The 18,362-nt window shown below is 51.8% G+C and overlaps 1 protein-coding gene across 2 annotated transcripts in view; it reads left to right on the forward strand.

Annotated features, from left to right (window-relative positions):
* Positions 1–13,109, forward strand: part of ADARB1 (adenosine deaminase RNA specific B1) — a 37,802-nt gene extending 24,693 nt beyond the window's left edge. For both annotated transcript variants that reach the window (XM_065876049.1, XM_065876051.1), the window contains 2 exons: positions 11,942–12,120; positions 12,930–13,109. In XM_065876049.1, coding sequence (XP_065732121.1) covers positions 11,942–12,120; positions 12,930–13,109 — 359 coding nt within the window. The remainder of the gene's footprint in view (positions 1–11,941; positions 12,121–12,929) is intronic.
* Positions 13,110–18,362: the final 5,253 nt, after the last annotated feature.

Below are 18,362 nucleotides of genomic sequence, written 5' to 3' on the forward strand. Positions count from 1 at the left end.
GGCAATAAGTACATACCTATCAATATTTATAGTTTAAATGTCAGTGGACTGAATGCTCTGATCAAAGGACATAGGGTGGCTGATTGGATACTAAATGAGACCCTTCAATATGCTGCCAAGAAGAGACTCACTTCAGGGTAAAAGACACACACAGACTGAAAGTGAGGAGATGGAAAAAGATATTCCATGCAAACAGAAACGACAAGAAAGAGGAGATAGCAATGCTCATATCAGACAAAATAGACTAGAACAAAGGTTATAACAAAGACAAAGCAGGGCATTATGTAGTGATAAAGGGAATCAATACAAGAAAAGGATATACTGTTCCTTAACATATACACACCCAATACAGGAGCACCTAAATGTATAAAGGAAATACTAACAGACATAAAGGGACAAATTGACAATAAAACAATAACAGTAGGGGGCTTTAACACTCCCCTCACATCAATGGACAGATCAGACAGAAATCAGTAAGGCAGCAGTAGTCTTAAATGACACAATAGACCAGACTTGGTCTTGGACTTGATTGGTATCTATAGGACACTACATCCAAAACCAGCAGACTACACATTCTTCTCAAGTGCACATAGAATGTTCTCCAGGATAGATTACATACTAGGTCACAAGAAAAGCCTTAACAAATTTAAGAGGATAGAAATTATACCAAGAGTTGTTTCTGACCACAATGTTGTTTCTGAAATCAACTGTTGAAAGAAAAACAGGAAAAGAAGAAACACGTGGAGACTAAACAACATGCTACTAAAAAATAGTGGGTCAATGAGGAAATCAGAAAATACTTCAAGACAGATGAAAATGGAAACACAACTTCCCAAAACCTATGGAATGCAGCAGAAGTGATTCGAGAGGGAAGTTCATGGCAATACAGGCCTTCCTCAGGTAACAAGAAAAATTTCAAGTAAACAACCTAGGCTACCATCTAAAAAAATTACAAAAAGAAGAACAAACAAAACCCAAAGTCAGCCAAAGAAAGGAAATAATAAAGATCAGAGAAGAAATAAATAAAAAAGATTTTTAAAAAATTGAAAAGATAAATGAAACCAAGAGCTGGGTTTTTTTGTACAGATAAACAAAATTGATAAACCTTTAGCCAGGCTTATCAAGAATAAAAAGAGAGGATCCAAATAAATTAAGAAATGAAAGAGGAGAAATACCAACCGATACCACAGAAATACAAAAAAAAATCATAAGAGAGTACTATGAATAGTTATATGCCAACAAATTGGACAATCTAGTGAGAAATGGACAGATTTCTAGAAACATACAGCCTGGCAAGATGGAGTCAAGAAGAAACAGATAATTTGAGCAGAGCAATCACTAGAAGTGAAATTGAAATTAAAAAAAAAAAAGGCTTCCCTGGTGGCGCAGTGGTTGAGAGTCTGCCTGCTGATGCAGGGGACACGGGTTCGTGCCCCGGTCTGGGAAGATCCCACATGCCGCGGAGCAGCTGGGCCCGTGAGCCATGGCCGCTGAGCCTGCACGTCCGGAGCCTGTGCTCCGCAACGGGAGAGGCCACAGCAGTGAGAGGCCCGTGTACCACCAAAAAAAAAAAAAAAAAACCTCCCAGAAAACAAAAGTCTAAGACTGGACAGCTTCACAGGGGAATTCTACCAAACATACAAAGAACATACACCTATCCTTCTTAAACTATTCCTAAAAGTGGAAGAGGACGGAATGTTCCCAAATTCATTCTATGAGGCCACCATTACCTAATACCAAAACCAGACAAGACACCACAAGAAAAGAAAATTATGGGCCAATATCTTTGATGAATGTAGATGCAAGTATCCCCAACAAAATATTAGCAAACCAAATCCAACAATACATAAAAAGGATCATGTACCATGATCAAGTTGGATTTATTCCAGGGTCACAAGGATGGTTTAAAGGTCACAAGTCAATCAGTGTGATACACCACACACCACATCAACAAAATGAAGGATAAAAATCACATGATCATCTCAGTAGATGCAGGAAAAAGCATTTGACAAAATTCACCATCCATCATGACAAAAACTCTCATTAAAGTAGGTATAGAGGGAATATACCTCAACATAATAAAGGCCATTTATGACAAGCCCACAGACAACATAATACTCAGTGGTGAAAAGCTAAAAACTTTCCTACTAAATGCAGAAACAAGACAATGATGCCCACTCTTGCCATTTCTATTTAATATAGTATTGGAAGTCCTAGCCACAGCAATCAGACAAGAAAAAGGAATAAAAGGTATCCAGATTGGAAGGGAAGAGGTAAAACTGTCAGTATTTGCAGATAATGTGATAATTTTTATAGAGAATCCTAAAGTCTCCACCCAAATCCTATTAGAACTAATAAGTGAATTCAGTAAGGTTGCAGGATACAAGATTACTATACCGAAATCATTTGTGTTTCTGTACACTAATAATGAAATATCAGAAAGAGAACATTTTAAAAAATAATACCATTTAAAAATCACATCAAAAAGAATAAAATACCTAGGAATATACTTAACCAAGGAGGTGAAAGACCTGAAAACTATAAAATATTGATGAAGGAAATTGAAGGTGATACAAAGAAATGGAAAGATATCCCATGCTTTTGGATTGGAAGAATTAATATTGTTAAAATGGCCATTCTACCCAAAGAAATCTACAGATATAATGCAATCTCTATCAAAATACCCATGACATTTTTTCACAGAACTAGATCAAATAGTCCTAAAGTTCTTATGGAACCACAAAAGACCCTGAATTGCCAAAGCAATCCTGAGAAAAAAGAATAAAGCTGGAGGAATCATCCTCCCTGACTTCACACTATATTTCAAAGCTACAGCAATCAAAACAGTGTGGTACTGGTGCAAAAACAGGTACATAGATCAGTGGAACAGAATAGAGAGCCCAGAAATTAACCCACACACCTACAGTTAATTAATCTTCAACAAAGGAGGCAAGAATATACAATGGAGAAAAGACAGTCTCTACAGCAACTGGTGCTGGAAAAGCTGGGCAGCCGCATGTAAATCAATGAAGTTAGAACACACCCTCACACCATACACAAGAATAAACTCAAAATGGTTTAAGGATCTAAATGTAAGGCCTGAAACCAAAAAACTCCTGGAAGAGAACATAGGTGGAACACTCTTTTTTTTTTTAAATAAATTTATTTATTTTATTTATTAGTGGCTGTGTTGGGTGTTCGTTGCTGTGCGCGGGCTTTCTCTAGTTGTGGCAAGCGGCGGCTACTCTTCGTTGCAGTGCGCGGGCTTCTCATGGCGGTGGCTTCTTTTGCTGTGGAGCACAGGCTCTAGGCGCGCAGGCTTCTAGTTGCAGCACATGGGCTCAGTACTTGTGGCTCGTGGGCTCTAGAGCGCAGGCTCAGTAGTTGTGGTGCACAGGCTTAGTTGCTCCGAGGCATGTGGGATCTTCCTGGACCAGGGCTCGAACCTGTGTCCCCTGCATTGGCAGGCAGATTCTTAACCACCACGCCACCAGGGAAGCCTGGTGGAACACTCTTTGACATAAATTATATGGTATTTTCTTGGATCAGTCTCCTAAGGCAAAAGAAAGAAATGCAAACATACATAATGGTACCTAATTAAACTTAAAAGCTTTTGCATAGCAAAGGAAACCATCAACAAAGTGAAAAGACAACCTATGGACTGGGAGAAAGTATTTGCAAATGATATGACTGACAAGGGGCTAATAGCCAAAATATATAAACAGCTCATACAACTCAATATCAAAAAAACAAACAACCCGATCAAAAAATGGCCAGAAGACCTGAATAGACATTTTCCCAAAGAAGACATACAGATGGCTAACAGGAAAAAGTGCTCAGCATCACTAGGTTTTAGAGAAATGCAAATCAAAACCATAATGAGGTATTACCTCACACCTGTCAGAATGGCTGTTATCAAAGTCTGCACATACCGAATGTTGGCAAGGATGTGGAGAAAAGGGAACCCTCCTACACTGCTGGTGGGAATGTAAATTGGTGCAGCCACTATGGAGAACAGTATGGAGGTTCCTCAAAAAACTGAAAAAAATAGAACTACCATACGATTCAGCAATTCCACTCCTGGGTATATATTACAAAAACCCAAAACACCAATTCAAAAATATATATACACCCCAGTGTTCATAGCGGCACTATTTACAGTAGCCAAGACATGGAAGCAACCTAAATGTCCATTGACAGATGAATGGCTAAACAAGATGTGCTATATATACATATATATGTCGATACACGCGCACACACATACACAGTGTAATATTAGCCATAAAAAAGAATGAAATAACGCCATTTGCAGCAACATGGATGGACCTAGAGATTATCACACTAAGTGAAGTAAGTCAAAGACAAATATTATATGATATCACTTATATGTGGACTCTAAAAAATAATACAGATGGATCTGTACACAAACAGAAATAGACTCACAGACATAGCTAACAAACTGATGGTTACCAAAGGGGAAAGGGATGGGGAGATAAATTAGGAGTGTGGGATTAACAGATGCATACTACTATGTATTAAATAGATGAGCAACAAAGATTTACTGTATAGCACAGGGAGTTATACCCAATATCTTGTAGTAACCTATAATGGAGTATAATCTGCAAAAATACCAAATCACTATGCTGTACACCTGAAACTAACATAATATTGTAGATAAACCATGCTTCAATTTAATAAATAAAAGCAATTTATAAAAAATTTTTAGAGTTAAAAATAAGAGCCAACATCTTTCTTAAATAAACCAAATACATGTTTTTAAAAAAAACAGTAACAAGGCAGCGTCGGGGAGCGAATCCTGACGGATCTGGTCTGAGTTCCGAGGGTCTCTGGGGAGATGGTATGGGAGTCGGGTTGCGGGGCGTGGTGCTGTCAGACCAGGACAGAAAGCTGTACCGCCTGCCAGGGGAAAGCACGTGACTGTTGAGAATTGGTGAAAAGAGCTGCTTTTGTGTCAAGACAGTGAAGCCTTAAATGAGAGAGAGAATATAAATACGAATAAGAATGAGTGTGTATGTGTTTTCCAGGCAGGAATAGGTGTGGGTGTTTTTCTCCTTGCCCCGGTGTCTAGAATAGGGGTCTCCATGCTATGTATGCATCCTTCTAGGACAGAATGACCCCCCGAGGAAGCAGGAGGGACCAGGTTTGGACCCAGGGTGTGAATTCTTCATTCTTCCTTTTGTCTCATATACTTTCTGGCCATTATACCTTCTCACTATTATTTTCTTCCCCTTACTTTTGCTGAGTTGATTAAATTGTCTTTTTCTCTTTTTTTGTGCTTGTGGTTTGGAAGTTTTAAATCTTATTTTGTTTTCCCCAGTGATAACCCTTAAATTTTTGTTTTTTTTAATTTTAGTTTTTTTGGCTGCGTTGGGTCTTTGTTGCTGCGCGTGGGCTTTCTCTAGTTGCGGCGAGCGGGGGGCTACTCTTTGCTGCGGTGCTTCTCATTGCGGTGGCTTCTCCTGTTGCAGAGCATTGGCTCTAGGTGCGTGGGCTCAGTAGTTGTGGCGCACGGACTTAGTTGCTCTGCGGCATGTGGGATCTTCCCGGACCAGGGCTAGAACCCGTGTCCCCTGCGTTGGCAGGTGGATTCTTAACCACTGCGCCACCAGGGAAGCCCACCCTTAAATTTTTAAAAGCGGTTTAAATATATTTGATTAAAATTTAGCATGAAAAATTCATCACTATTTGTAAAGGTCACAGCTGGAGAAGAACTACAACCTCAGGGTTGTTTTCAGTCCACGTTCTTCTCACCCTCATCCTTCTAGATTCTGATGTCATCTTGAATTTTAGAAACTTTCAAAAAGCCCTTCTTAATAAGCCTCCCAGACCTATCATCAACAGTTGTTTGGACAGAAAGAGAAGCGCCACACGTCCTCCTCTAATCACTGTTTCCTGTACCCATGGGCTCCCCTCTCTTTAATTCCACACTCAGGTTTATTTTTCATTTTGCTGAAATATATCCTTAATTTAGTGGACAGAGTAGAGTTGTTTGTTGATTGCTTCCTGTTTGATTTTCGGGAAAATGCCTGCGCGGGCGGTGCTCTGCGTCGGGACGCGCCTTCACCCGCTTGTCTGAGGACTGCAGACATCTCGAGCCTGGCCCTGCCCTGAGAACCCCAGCCGTCCTCCTGTCTCCTGTGTCACTGAGCCACCTCGATTTTCTTTCCTTCCTGGGACCCCCTTTTGTTTTACCCTTGGAGCATTAAATGTATCACTTTCCCCTAAAATTCACAGGTTTCAACAGATAAAGCCTAGGTGTGTGGCCGGTTTTCCTTTTTCCTGCTGACGACTGTGAACACTTTGATTTGGGTAATGGAGTCTTCAGGTCAGAGAGATTTTCTTCCGTTTTATCCTTTGCCTTTGTCTCCATCCTCTCCTGGGGCAGAGCTCACAGGTCTCGTCCCGAGCCTCCTGCTTCACTGTGTCCTTTGGTCTGCCCTGCTAGAGACCCCCCAATTTGCTCGCTCACGGCCGTGCCAGGGGCCTCACGCTCTGAGGGACCAGCCTTTGATGGGGGGAGCTGTCGAGACCGTGTGGAGGCCGGTGCCCGGGGACCCACCGGGCGTTGTCACAGCTGTTCGCTCACAGTCGCCTTCTCCTGGCTCTGATCCCCGTTCTGGGAGAAGGCGCCGCGTCTCCAATTAGGTTTTCAGTTGGTGGCCGAAGAGAGAAACCTTCTGGTGACTGAACTGTCTGGGGACGCTTCCTGAGAAGGACGAGGTGTCCCAGGTGGAGTGGATGGCCACTGCCTGTTGTGGATACGCGTGACCTCAAAGTGTGTTCTAAACACTTGAGAGCCTGTGGGATGTGATCGGCCTGTTGCTTTTTAAAATCCTCTCTGTGTGGGTGTCTTTACCTATTTCATTGATGACACTTTTGAGGATTTTTCAAAAATAATTGCTAAGCTTCACTGAGCACCGTCTTCAAATTGTATCTCGGGGCAGGCACGCGCTCCTTCCTGTCACGGAGCCCGACCCCTCACACCTGCCCTTGGATCCTCCCCACCCCGTGCAGTGTGTTCCCCGTCACCGCTGCCCACCCCCTTCCAGCTGCTGCTGCAGCAGCGCCCCCGGAAGGCCACGCGCTGCTCAGAACATGAACCTGGCCCAAAGTGCCGCCCGCAGGACGCAAGCGCCGCGTGTCCCTCCGGGCGTCTGCCGCCCCCACCCCGCCCAGGTGTCCCCCTTTCCCTGTGTCTGCACCAGCAGGTGGAGTCCCCGTCTGGCCCCCCCAGGCACGTTGGTGGGGAAGGGACTTTCCCTTTCGTGCACCAGCCCTGTGCGGTTCTCGGGGCGAGGCCGGCTTGACCCCCCGTCCGTGCGATCGGCCCGCCTTCCGGCCGGCTCGCCAGCAGCACGCACGTCACCTTCTGGACCAGAGCGCCTGGGCTCCTTCCCGGAGTGGGTGTTTTAGCCCTCCCACCCTGGGCTCGTGTGAATAGGGAGTCTGACTCGGCCCGAGGTCCTCTGCGCGGAGCCGTGGCCCCGCCTGGGACTGGGGAGGACAGCAGGACAGGTGTGTGGCCGCCTCGCCCTCACAGGCTCGAGCTGCCCGCTGGTTCCACCCCCGCTCCGTCAGCTCAGGGGGCCTTTTTGAACGAAAATCAGAATGGAAGTCTCGAAGGTGCTCTGCTCCAGGGGCTGCAGGCTCGGGGCTCACGGCCCCGGCTACACGGCCCGTGTCACCATCACTGTCGAGTGCTGTGTACTCGGTTTCCTTCCACTTCAGCTGGACTCGGGTCTTTGCGTATGTGCAGAGCAAAGACCACTTTCAGTCCAGACTGTAACTACACATTTTCCTGACCAGCTAGCAAGTGAGTGGCAGTTTCTGTAACGGGAACCCATAGTCACCCTGGATGTCTGTGACTCTTTGTTCTGTACGTAATGCATTTGATTACATGTTACTGTGTGAGGAATGTAGGAAGTATCTTTACAAGCGAAGTAAGAAAAATACCAGTGCCAGCTGAGTTTTCTAAGTGTTTACTTGTATCAGTTATTAGGCCAATTCACAGTTTCTCTGTACTTCTGCTCGAAAAGTTCTGATTCGGCACACCTAATTTACAGCAACAGAGGGGCTCTCATTACCAGACAAAGTTGTTCTTCTTTTATTGTTTTCTGCACCATGGTCTGTGATTAACTTACTACCCTGGTTCTTGCTTTGCAGCCCCGGAAAGATAAGCTCTTCTTGGTGTCCGTACTACAGCAGTGTTGGCCCCAGAGGCTCATAGAGATAAGCTCTTGGGCCCATTTGGGGCTCTCTGCCCCAGGAAAAGTGTACGGTTAGTGTTGGAACCTTGGGCTAGCTATTTTCTCTTTGCCTTATTTTCTCCATTCTCGCTAAAGATGGGAGTTTACTCAGCTTAAAATAAAATTTAAAAATTTGAACAGTTAGTTAATTGACCATTTCTAGTTTTAATGCAAAATGTTGTAATTCTGCGGTTTAAGTATCATTCAGCAGTAACCCTTGATTTTGACCTTGTTGTAGAAAAGTAATGGAATTGCAAAGGAAAATAATATAATGTAAGCATTACCCATTTATTCATGAAAGATTCCCCCACCAGTTGTACCTAAACAGATTCCCCCCCCTCCCCCCACACCCCTCCCTGACTCCGTACTTGAAAGGCTGTGGCCTTGAATAAGCTCAGCGGCAGCTCGGTGACCGGCAGGAACCGACTGCACGCCAGGCAGGTGGGCTAGTGACAGCCGCCCACGACCCGGACACCTGACAGAACTGCTGGGGGAAACCCCAGAGCTCAGCAGGCGCGTCCTGGCGGCAGAGTGAAACGAGGAGATGCTGAAACCAGGGCTGCATTTAACTCCTAACAGGGGCCCGTGGTGAGGCCCCCAGGCAAGGGCCAGGCTGGGCTCTGGGCTCTCGGTCCCGAAGGGACTGGGGTCCTGGCTTTTCCTCCAGGCTCTCCCTGGAATTGGAGGCCCATCCCAGAAAGAGGCACAAGAGGCCATGCCGACTGCCTCTGTTCGGCAGCCAAGCTGTTTACTCACAACACACGAATGAACAGCCGCTGTCAAGCTTTTGAGGAAAGTAAACACAAAGGAGGTGATCTGTGTGAGAAAATAGAACACCTAAGAGGAAGTGACTCCGAAAACGGAAGAGGATGGAAAGAATAAACCTTACTAATTTGTGGAGAGCATTTAGTAAGTATAGAAATCAAACATTAATGTGAGGGTCTGGGAAATACTCATATAATGCATATCGAGGCAGGCAGCACCGGTCAGTGCTGTGGGGGGCGGGGGGAGGGCAGTGGCTGCCACGGGGGAGGGGCAGTGACAAGGAGAGGGCGCGGGGGGGCCCCTCTGGGGCCAGATGCTCAGTTTACTGAGCAGTTGCTGACTACGGGTTGCTCACTCTGAAAAGTTGCGCACTTTGTTATACGTCGGTTGAAACATTCATGGAAGGTGAAATAACTCAGCGCTCACGTCTTGGAATGAAAAAATGATTCAGCGGTTTAATGGAAAAGGCAGAAACCTGGAAGGAACCCCGAAGCTTTTCTCAGAACTGGGTCTGTCTCCCTAGGGGCTAGTTTCTAAAGTCCCTGTGCTGAGCCGGGAGGCTGGCTGCTGGGGAAGGGGCAGGCCTGGGGCACGGATAGAGGGGCTGCACCAGGTGCTGGCTTTGCTCTGAGGATTCCCGTGGGCGGGCCTCCCCGTGGGCGGGCCTCCCCATGGGCGGGCCTCGTGTACATCTGAGAAGGCAGGCGGATCGCGGGGGCCTGGAGTCCGGAGCAGAGGTCAGCCAGAGGTCGGCACTGGCAGGGGGACCTGCGCTCCCTGCTCTGTCCACGGGGTGTGCTTTCCACCCGGCCTCACTGGGGGGACGCCGACCCTGTCCACCTTCAGACTCTTCTCTGTCTTTCGGGGGATGGTGTGAAGCCAGTCGGTAGCTGGCTTTGCCAGCTGGACCGCCTCCGTGGGGCTCGGAAGAAGACCTCAGAGGAGACCACTGTGGCCGGGAGGACTTAGGCATCCGAACAAAAGATTAGTAGGGGCTAGGCAGTTCTGTGGTTGAATGAATAGAAGGCAGGGCACCTCTTTTTTTTTTAATACATTTAGTGTATTTATTATTTTTGGCTGCGTTGGGTCTTCGTCCCTGCGTGCTGTCTTTCTCTAGTGGCGGTGAGCGGGGTGTCCTCTTCGTTGCGGTGCACGGACTTCTTGCTGCAGTGGCTTCTCGTTGCGAGTGGCTTCTCTTGTTGCGAGCGTGGGCTCTAGAGTGTGTGGACTTCAGTAAATGCTACGCGCAGGCTCAGTAGTTGTGGTGCACGGGCTTAGTTGCTCCATGGCGCGTGGGATCTTCCTGGACCAGGGCTCGAACCCGTGTCCCCTGCATTGGCAGGAGGATTCCTAACCACCGCGACACCAGGGAAGAATGCACCTCTTAATCTGCACTCCTCCTGTGGACAAATCATCTTTTTTTTTTTTTTTTTTTGCGGTACGCGGGCCTCTCACTGTTGTAGCCTCTCCCGTTGCGGAGCACAGGCTCCGGACGCGCAGGCTCAGTGGCCACGGCCCACGGGCCCAGCCGCTCCGCGGCATGTGGGATCCTCCTGGACCGGGTCACGAACCCGTGTCCCCTGCATCAGCAGGCGGACTCTCAACCACTGCGCCACCAGGGGAGCCCCTAAATCATCATTTTTTAAGTGTCCATTTAGTGACCCACAGTCACCCTGCGATTCCCCTCAGGAGCTGTGTTAGAGCAGGTCATCCAGGGTGTGGTCCACCCGGCCCGAGTGAGCTCCACTCTGTGCCCGAGGCTTGTCCCCCGCATGGGGGCCCCCCACCTCCGCCTGCCCCTGGAAGAAGCTCTGGGCGACCCTCCGCAGGTCCCCCCGTGGGGCAGCAGCTCCCCGCCGTGTCCGTGGGGGTGGGGTCTGTGTTGAATGCCAGAACCCTTTAAGAAGCCTGGCCAGTGCTGCTAACAAGAAGCTTCTCCATCACGTCCGGATGTTACTTCCGCACCAACCACCCCCTCCTCCTGCGACCAGCCAGTGAAGGGGTAAAGGGGAGGCCGGACAGAGCGGGTGCCCACTCCCTCCCCCGCCCGCCCTGGGGGGAGGGGAGCATGGACATCCTGTTAAGCGTGCATCGTCCCTTTAAATGAATCTCCCCGAGGTTGGTGTAAACGTGAATTTTCTTTATTGTCTCTTCACGCCGCTTTCAGACGAGCTGCTGTTTTGCCCTGAAGAAGTGAGGCTTCTGAGCGAGGCCTGGGTGCCAACTGGGGGCTGCCTGGACCTGCTGTCCTGGCTTTAACGTTCTGTGCGAGGGAGGAGTAGATGGCCACCAAGAGCGAGGGCCGGGCTGAAGCCCCCTGGAGGGTCCAGGTGCGGGCCAGCTGCTGTCGTAGGCGCTGTGGCCTTGTGTCTGCCGTCTGGGGGTTGAATGACCGGGCTCTACACGCAGGGCGGGCGGGGACGTGTGCATTCAGTCCCCGGCGGCGACCTGAGCGTGTCCCACTTTCAGCCCCAGGACATGAGCCTCGGTTGGTCAAGACAGGAGGGTTGAACCCTGCTGAGGAAGCACCGTCTCGCTCGTACACACTCCTCGAGGGTCGGGTTTCCTGGATCGCTCGTGTCTTGCATGTGAGGTGGGGGCTGAACGCGCCTGGCCCCGGCGGGCAGGAGCGCAGTCGTGTGGGACCCTGAATCACTCCCGGAAGTGGGGCCCCTCTCCACCCAGGCGTCTAGAGATTTGGCCCCGAGTGAACTCGGGAGTGCGTGAAGTCTCGGGGTTAGGGGTTTCTGCGGGCCCACCCGCCTCCCCGCACAGACAGGTGTGTTTCTGGGCGGCAGGGACTGGGGCGGGCTGCTGGGAGGGCAGGCGCGCCTGGCCAGCTGCTGTCGGGCCGCGTCCCCGCAGCACGCACGCCGGGCCCCGCGTCACCCGCCCCCGTCTTGTTCTAGGCATCAGCAACGCGGAGGCGCGGCAGCCGGGGAAGGCCCCCAACTTCAGTGTCAACTGGACGGTGGGCGACTCGGCCATCGAGGTCATCAACGCCACCACAGGGAAGGACGAGCTGGGCCGCGCCTCTCGCCTGTGTAAGCACGCGTTGTACTGTCGCTGGATGCGTGTGCACGGCAAGGTACTGAGGCGCCCTTCCCCACCAGCCTGCCCGGGCGGCCGCCCCACACCTGGTCTCTTCTGGGTGCTCTTGGCTGACAGTCTGGCCCTGGCTCCTCAGATTCAAAGCAGGCTCAGCCCCGCTCCCCCCAAACTCCCACCCCAGCCCGCCGGAACCTGGGACTCGGCACTCGCGCGGAGTCCTCCTCGGGGCCCGCAGCTCTGGGGCGCCCTGGGTTCCAGCCTGTGTGTTCAGCGGGCTTTGGTTGGGGCTTGGGGGTTTTGCAGCAGCACGGCCCTTCTTCCCCAATAAACTCTCCTCTAGTGAGTCAGTATGTTACCAGTTTCCATTTACTTGTAAGTCGGGTCAGTAGCTTTTATTTGTGAGGGGCAGAGGTTGCTGCGTCCCCGTGGCGGGACGCTCACCCGTGCAGGGGGCCTTGGGTGGCTGCCCTGCTGATTCTAAGATCTGCACAAAAAATGGGTTGGAGGAGGTGGGCGGGGGGGCGGCTCGAGTTCTCCCTGTGACCAAACGGCAGAGGTGGTGTTTGTTAAAGACCTGCATGTGTGAGACCCGACCTTGGAGTCTGCTGCTGGCCAGCAGCCCCTGTCTGTTTAACCTGGAAGCCGCCACTTGGGGCTGAGGATGGAGACCCTCAGGGGGTGTCCAGCGTGGCTCTGTGTGACACGGTCCCCGGGGATGGCACTGTCCCTTGGATCCCCCCAGAAGCAGCACTGTTTGAAACGCCGTTTTTTGAACATCTTACTGTTTCATTTTCTACCGTTACTGCTTAAACAGTTGCACTTGTCTTTTTTTAAATCTTTTTACAGGTTCCCTCCAACTTACTGCGCTCCAAGATCACTAAACCCAACGTGTACCACGAGTCCAAGCTGGTGGCCAAGGAGTACCAGGCCGCCAAGGCCTGTCTGTTCAGAGCCTTCATCAAGGCCGGGCTGGGCGCCTGGGTGGAGAAGCCCACGGAACAGGACCAGTTCTCACTCACACCCTGACGGGTGTGCAGTGCGGCCCCAAACCTCGCAGCTGAGCCGGGGCAGGTGTGGGATGTGTGGGAGCTGGGCGCGCGGCAACGTCCCCAGGGGCAGGCGCGCGGGGCGCGGGGTCTGGCGTCAGGGTCCCGTGTCAACACCTGGCATCTCTCTACAGCAGTGTTCCCCCTTTTGAATCATCCAGTGACTGCTTTCAACCTCAGTTTACATTTAGAAGTTGAGTTCTACTGAGTAGGGCTTCCTGAAGTTTAGGAAAAATAGGAATTACTTTGTGTGAAATTCTTGAATAATTAATTTATTCAGAACTAGGAATATGGTTTATAAAATAAGAAATAACTATGTCAGGTCACTCTTATGCCACATTACTTTGATTGCAAAGAGGCATTTATATACGGAGGGAGTGAGGAAATAGATAGGAGGCAGTAACCTAAAGAAACTGTACCCCTGTCCACGTGTAGGTCCCTGTTCCCCGTAGGTGCCTCCCTGGGAGAGGACTCCCCGCGCGGAGCCCACGTCCACAGCGCAGCGACCCGTGGTGTGGCGCATGGGGTCACAGCCAGGTCCCTGCAGCCTCCAGCGTCCTCTAGAAGTTTCTGTGCTCCTCGTAGGACCATATCATGGAAAATCGTCTCTCGGTTGACTTCTAAATAATCAGAGGTCAAACATGGTCAGTAGGCCTGGCCATTCATTTGGGTTTTTTAAGCAGTATTGAACTTTTAGGGACTAGAAGGGACCCACAGGGGCTCCTGCACAGTAAATAACCTAGAATTCCCGCTGGTCCTTCCTCTGAACCTCCTGGATGAGAATGACTGTCTCAGGCTCTTCACGGGATGGAAATAGAGCTAAGTAAGTAGGTGTTCATTCTTGGAAAACGCCACTTAAGGCGTATTTTCTAATTATTCTTTCCAGCTTTATCAAGGACATGTTTGAAGTACAAGTGTTCAGGCTGAGAGCTGGCGAGACAGCGTGTTGCCGGTGGGGTCTCGACCAGGTTGGGATGTTGGTGTCACGGCAGGGAAGGGGGGGTGGTCTGGAGTCGGGGGTGCCCGGGACACTGCTCGGCACCCCACAGCACACAGGCCAGTCCCAGGCGGGCCGAGCGAGCCGGGGGTCAGGGCAGGCGGGCAGTTGGGGACCCCGGGAGGCCGCCCCACCCTGACGCAAAGGTCACAGCACGCTCCTCCCGCTTCCATGGAGGGTCGGAGAGGAGCTTGGTGCCTTTCGCTGAGTCAGCAGCAGTTCCTGGTTCTGGGGGGTCTTGGGGGTGCCATAGGCAGAGAGGGCCCTCCAGCCAAGTCCAGGCGTCAAGCTCTGTGCCTGGGTGTCCCGTGTCCTTTATGGGCTCAGAAAACTCAGTGCAGGAACAGGACGGCCACTGACACTTTGGCCCAGAGCCCGGGCGCTCAGAGTGGGAGACGTGGTCCCAGAAGGTCACGTCTCCAGGTGTCTCCGCGTCCGCGTGGAGACTTGAGGTGCTGTGCCCCGTGGGCGCGTGCAGGGCAGGGGGGAGGGGGCCACACTGCCGGGGCCTGGCCGGGTCAGAGGACGAGGGTTGCCCATGCCGCCATCTCTGCAGGGCGTTTTCTTGTCCCGACCCTGTCGGCACGGGGCTCGGGCCTGCGTGGCCCGGCGGGGCCTGCTGTGGTTTCACCCGAGAAAAGAAAGGTGTCTGGTGGCGCCCGCCGACCCCAGCAGTCTCCTGCACACTCAGAAAAGACATCTGTGAGTCCCTGCATTTTTATTCTTCTCTCTATAGATGGTATTTTTTCTAATGGGGGTTGGGAGATGGACTTAGTTTTTAAAAAATATGTGGATTTTGGTTACAAAGTCCAGAGGAATGATACCGCACGTGCACACAAGCAGGCCAGGATGCCCGCTCCCCCTCTGTCAGCCGACTGTGGACCTGAGCACGATCCCCCACCATGCCCCAGCCCAGGTAAACGAATGCCTTACTGTGTGGGTCCGTGCCGCGTGGCTGTGCCCTGCTGCCTCTCCCGGCTCACGTTTGTGCGACCGTCCAGGACGGACCTGATGCGGGGCTCCTGCCCCGAGAGCACCCAGGCCTGGGGAGGAAGGTAGCCAAGGATCGCGGGCGAGGGGGTCGGGGACCGCTGGGCGGCAGGGCCAGGCGGGGCTGCGGGGAGTCGGGCTGGGGCAGGAGGCCTGCACAGCTCCTGGGACAGGGCAACTGGCACAGTCCTCTGTAAGCAGGAAAAAGGAGGAAACGCACACCCCCCAAAAGACAAATCAGGGAGCGCGGCCCGCCGTGCACCACCACGTAGGCATTTCCTTGAGGTGTCGTTTTGCATCCAGGGTCCTTAATCTGGGTTTTAGAAACTTTGGAAATCTGACACAACCAAGCCCTTGATCTTTTGAGAAAAATCTTAAACTTTGAGGACATTTTGACCGGTGGGGTTTGGGAGGGTTTCTGTTCTGTCTCGGCGGCTAAGCCTGTAGTATGTATTCTGCAAAGACACTGGCCCTGCTGCGGTGCCTGGGGCCACTGGGCAGCTGTCCTGCTGGCGGGAAGGTCCGCCATAGAGAAGTCTCATTTTGTGACCCGAGCCAGGGCTTGTGGAGAGGGTGGCCGAGGTGGGGGGCCGTGATCGCTGGTTCCTCAGCCCTCACCCCTGCTCGGGGTCGGGAGGCCTCACCTCCTCCCTGCAGTTTGACTCTGAGTCTTAATGGGGCTTTTCGTCATCTTTTTCTATTTGGAGATTTTTATTATAATCAGAAACAGTTATTTTATTTTAAAATGTACAAGCCCACATTTCACAAGGTATTAACTTCTCTGGAATTTATTTTTTCTGAATAATTTTGTTGCTTTCCAGACTATTGAATCCCTGCTTTCCTTGTAATTTCACGTGGCCGAGCCTCCCAGTCTCCTGGGGTAGCCAGGTCCCAGAATGGAATTGGTGGGTGCTGGGAGCGGGGAGCACGCCCTGCCCCTTTTCTCCAGGAACAAGTAAAAAAGACAGATGGGTTTTTTTCCATTTCCGAAATATTTTACACCCAAATGTAAGGTCTGCCCCAACTATAAATTTGATCCAGCACAAGAAGTAAAGTCCCGTCTCTAAATTCTATGAAATTAGTGAATCTCTCAGAAGGTTTTGTTTTTATCAAAACTATATGAATGGAAAAAGCAGAGTGTGGTCGTGTGAGTCCAGCTTCGCGTGTCCTTTTCCTCGGCGTGTCCTGTGACTGTCTCTCCCTGGCCGGAGGCCGGCCCGGGGCACTGGGGTTCTGTGTCCACATGGCTGGGAGGGAGAGGCCCTGACGATCTGGACTCTGAGCTCCCGTTTCCGGCAGCGCGTCTGCGCTTCCTCGTTCAGTGTTTGGAGGTGCACGCCCCCAGCCCCGAGGACTCTCATCTTGGCCACGGCTGGGGCTGCTGTTGCATCACGGACCCAGTCGTGAACAGTGAAAGGCGGTCTGTGGAATGTTCGTGGAACGAGCCCCAAAAGCTGTTTGCTTCTCCAACTTTGGGTTATATGCTGTTAATTTTATTCTAGAATTCGGACACTTCATATGAATGTAATCCCGCCGAGAGCGCTGTCACCAAGGCGCACTCCTCGGTGCCCCCTGTGTGTCCACTGATGTGCGGGCCACACGTGACCCCCTGCATGAGCCGGCACCGAGCATGAGACCCTGTCGCTCAGACAGAGGACTTGAGACGTTCTCAATAAAACCATGTTTCACTACCGCAGCCTCGCTGAGATTCTCTCTCCTCCCTGGTTATTTCCCTCCTTGGTCCGGAGTAGGGTTTGGGAAGGTGTGGGTGGGCGCCAGCCGAGGGCACTGGGCCAACACTCCACTCCTGTCATCTGTGCGTGGCTCTGAGCACCTCCCCTGGGGCTTGGGCCCTCTGATTCCCCCCGACCCCGCACGTGGGTTCCTGGTACACGCCGGCCACCCCCAGCCACGTGGGTTCCTGGCACACGCCGGCCACTCCCCCCCCCACGTGGGTTCCTGGCACACGCCGGCATCTCTCCCCTCCACGTGGGTTCCTGGCACACGCCGGCCACCCCCAGCCACGTGGGTTCCTGGCACATGCCGGCCACTCCCCCCCCACGTGGGTTCCTGGCACACGCCGGCATCTCTCCCCCCCACGTGGGTTCCTGGCACACGCCGGCCACTCCCCCCTCCACGTGGGTTCCTGGCACACGCCGGCATCTCTCCCCTCCACGTGGGTTCCTGGCACACGCCGGCCACTCCCACACGTGGGTTCCTGGCACACGCCGGCCACTCCCCCCCCCCACGTGGGTTCCTGGCACACGCCAGCATCTCTCCCCTCCACGTGGGTTCCTGGCACACGCCGGCCACTCCACGTGGGTTCCTGGCACACGCCGGCCACTCCCACACGTGGGTTCCTGGCACACGCCAGCATCTCTCCCCTCCACGTGGGTTCCTGGCACACTCCAGCCATCCCCCCCCCCACGTGGGTTCCTGGCACACGCCGGCCACTCCCCCCTCCACGTGGGTTCCTGGCACACGCCGGCCACTCCCACACGTGGGTTCCTGGCACACGCCGGCATCTCTCCCCTCCACGTGGGTTCCTGGCACACTCCAGCCATCCCCCCCCCACGTGGGTTCCTGGCACACGCCGGCCACTCCCCCCCCCACGTGGGTTCCTGGTACACGCCGGCCACTCCCCCCTCCACGTGGGTTCCTGGCACACGCCGGCCACTCCCACACGTTAGGCGGAGGAGTGGAACTTGCATAGCTGGCCCTGCTCCTGCCGGGCTATAGAGAGGGAGGATGACGTGAGCCCATGTGCCGTGAGGCATGTGGAGCGCCGTGGACGGGACAGCAGAGGGGGAGCCCACACCAGCTCGTCGCTGGCCAGACTGTCTGGGTATCGGCCACAGTGAGGCAGTTGCCTGGTTACAGGGTAGAGCGGCAGTGTTCAGGGCTGGCGTTTTGGAGGGCCGTTCTCGGTAAAGTTGAAACCTGGCTGCGAGGCAGTATTGAAGTTCGCGGTTGTAGAGAAATTCGGATGCTTTATGTAAGAAGGGTACGAGCACACACGGAACAATCTGGAAGAGGCCGAGTCTGGTCACCGTGTGTGAATGATGGGATTGGGAGTCATTTTAATTTTAGTTTCCTTTTAAAAAATTGTATCTCTTTGTCCAACATTTCTATATCAACATGAAAAGCAAACAGGACAACCTTTTGAAAAGTCAAAAGTCCCATACAAATAAAAAGCACTGTTACAGACAAGTAATTTACTGTCCTTTGCATCCATTTTGATTCCGT

The sequence above is a fragment of the Phocoena phocoena genome, chromosome 4 (genome assembly GCF_963924675.1).
Source record: "Phocoena phocoena chromosome 4, mPhoPho1.1, whole genome shotgun sequence".
Lineage (NCBI taxonomy): Eukaryota > Metazoa > Chordata > Mammalia > Artiodactyla > Phocoenidae > Phocoena > Phocoena phocoena.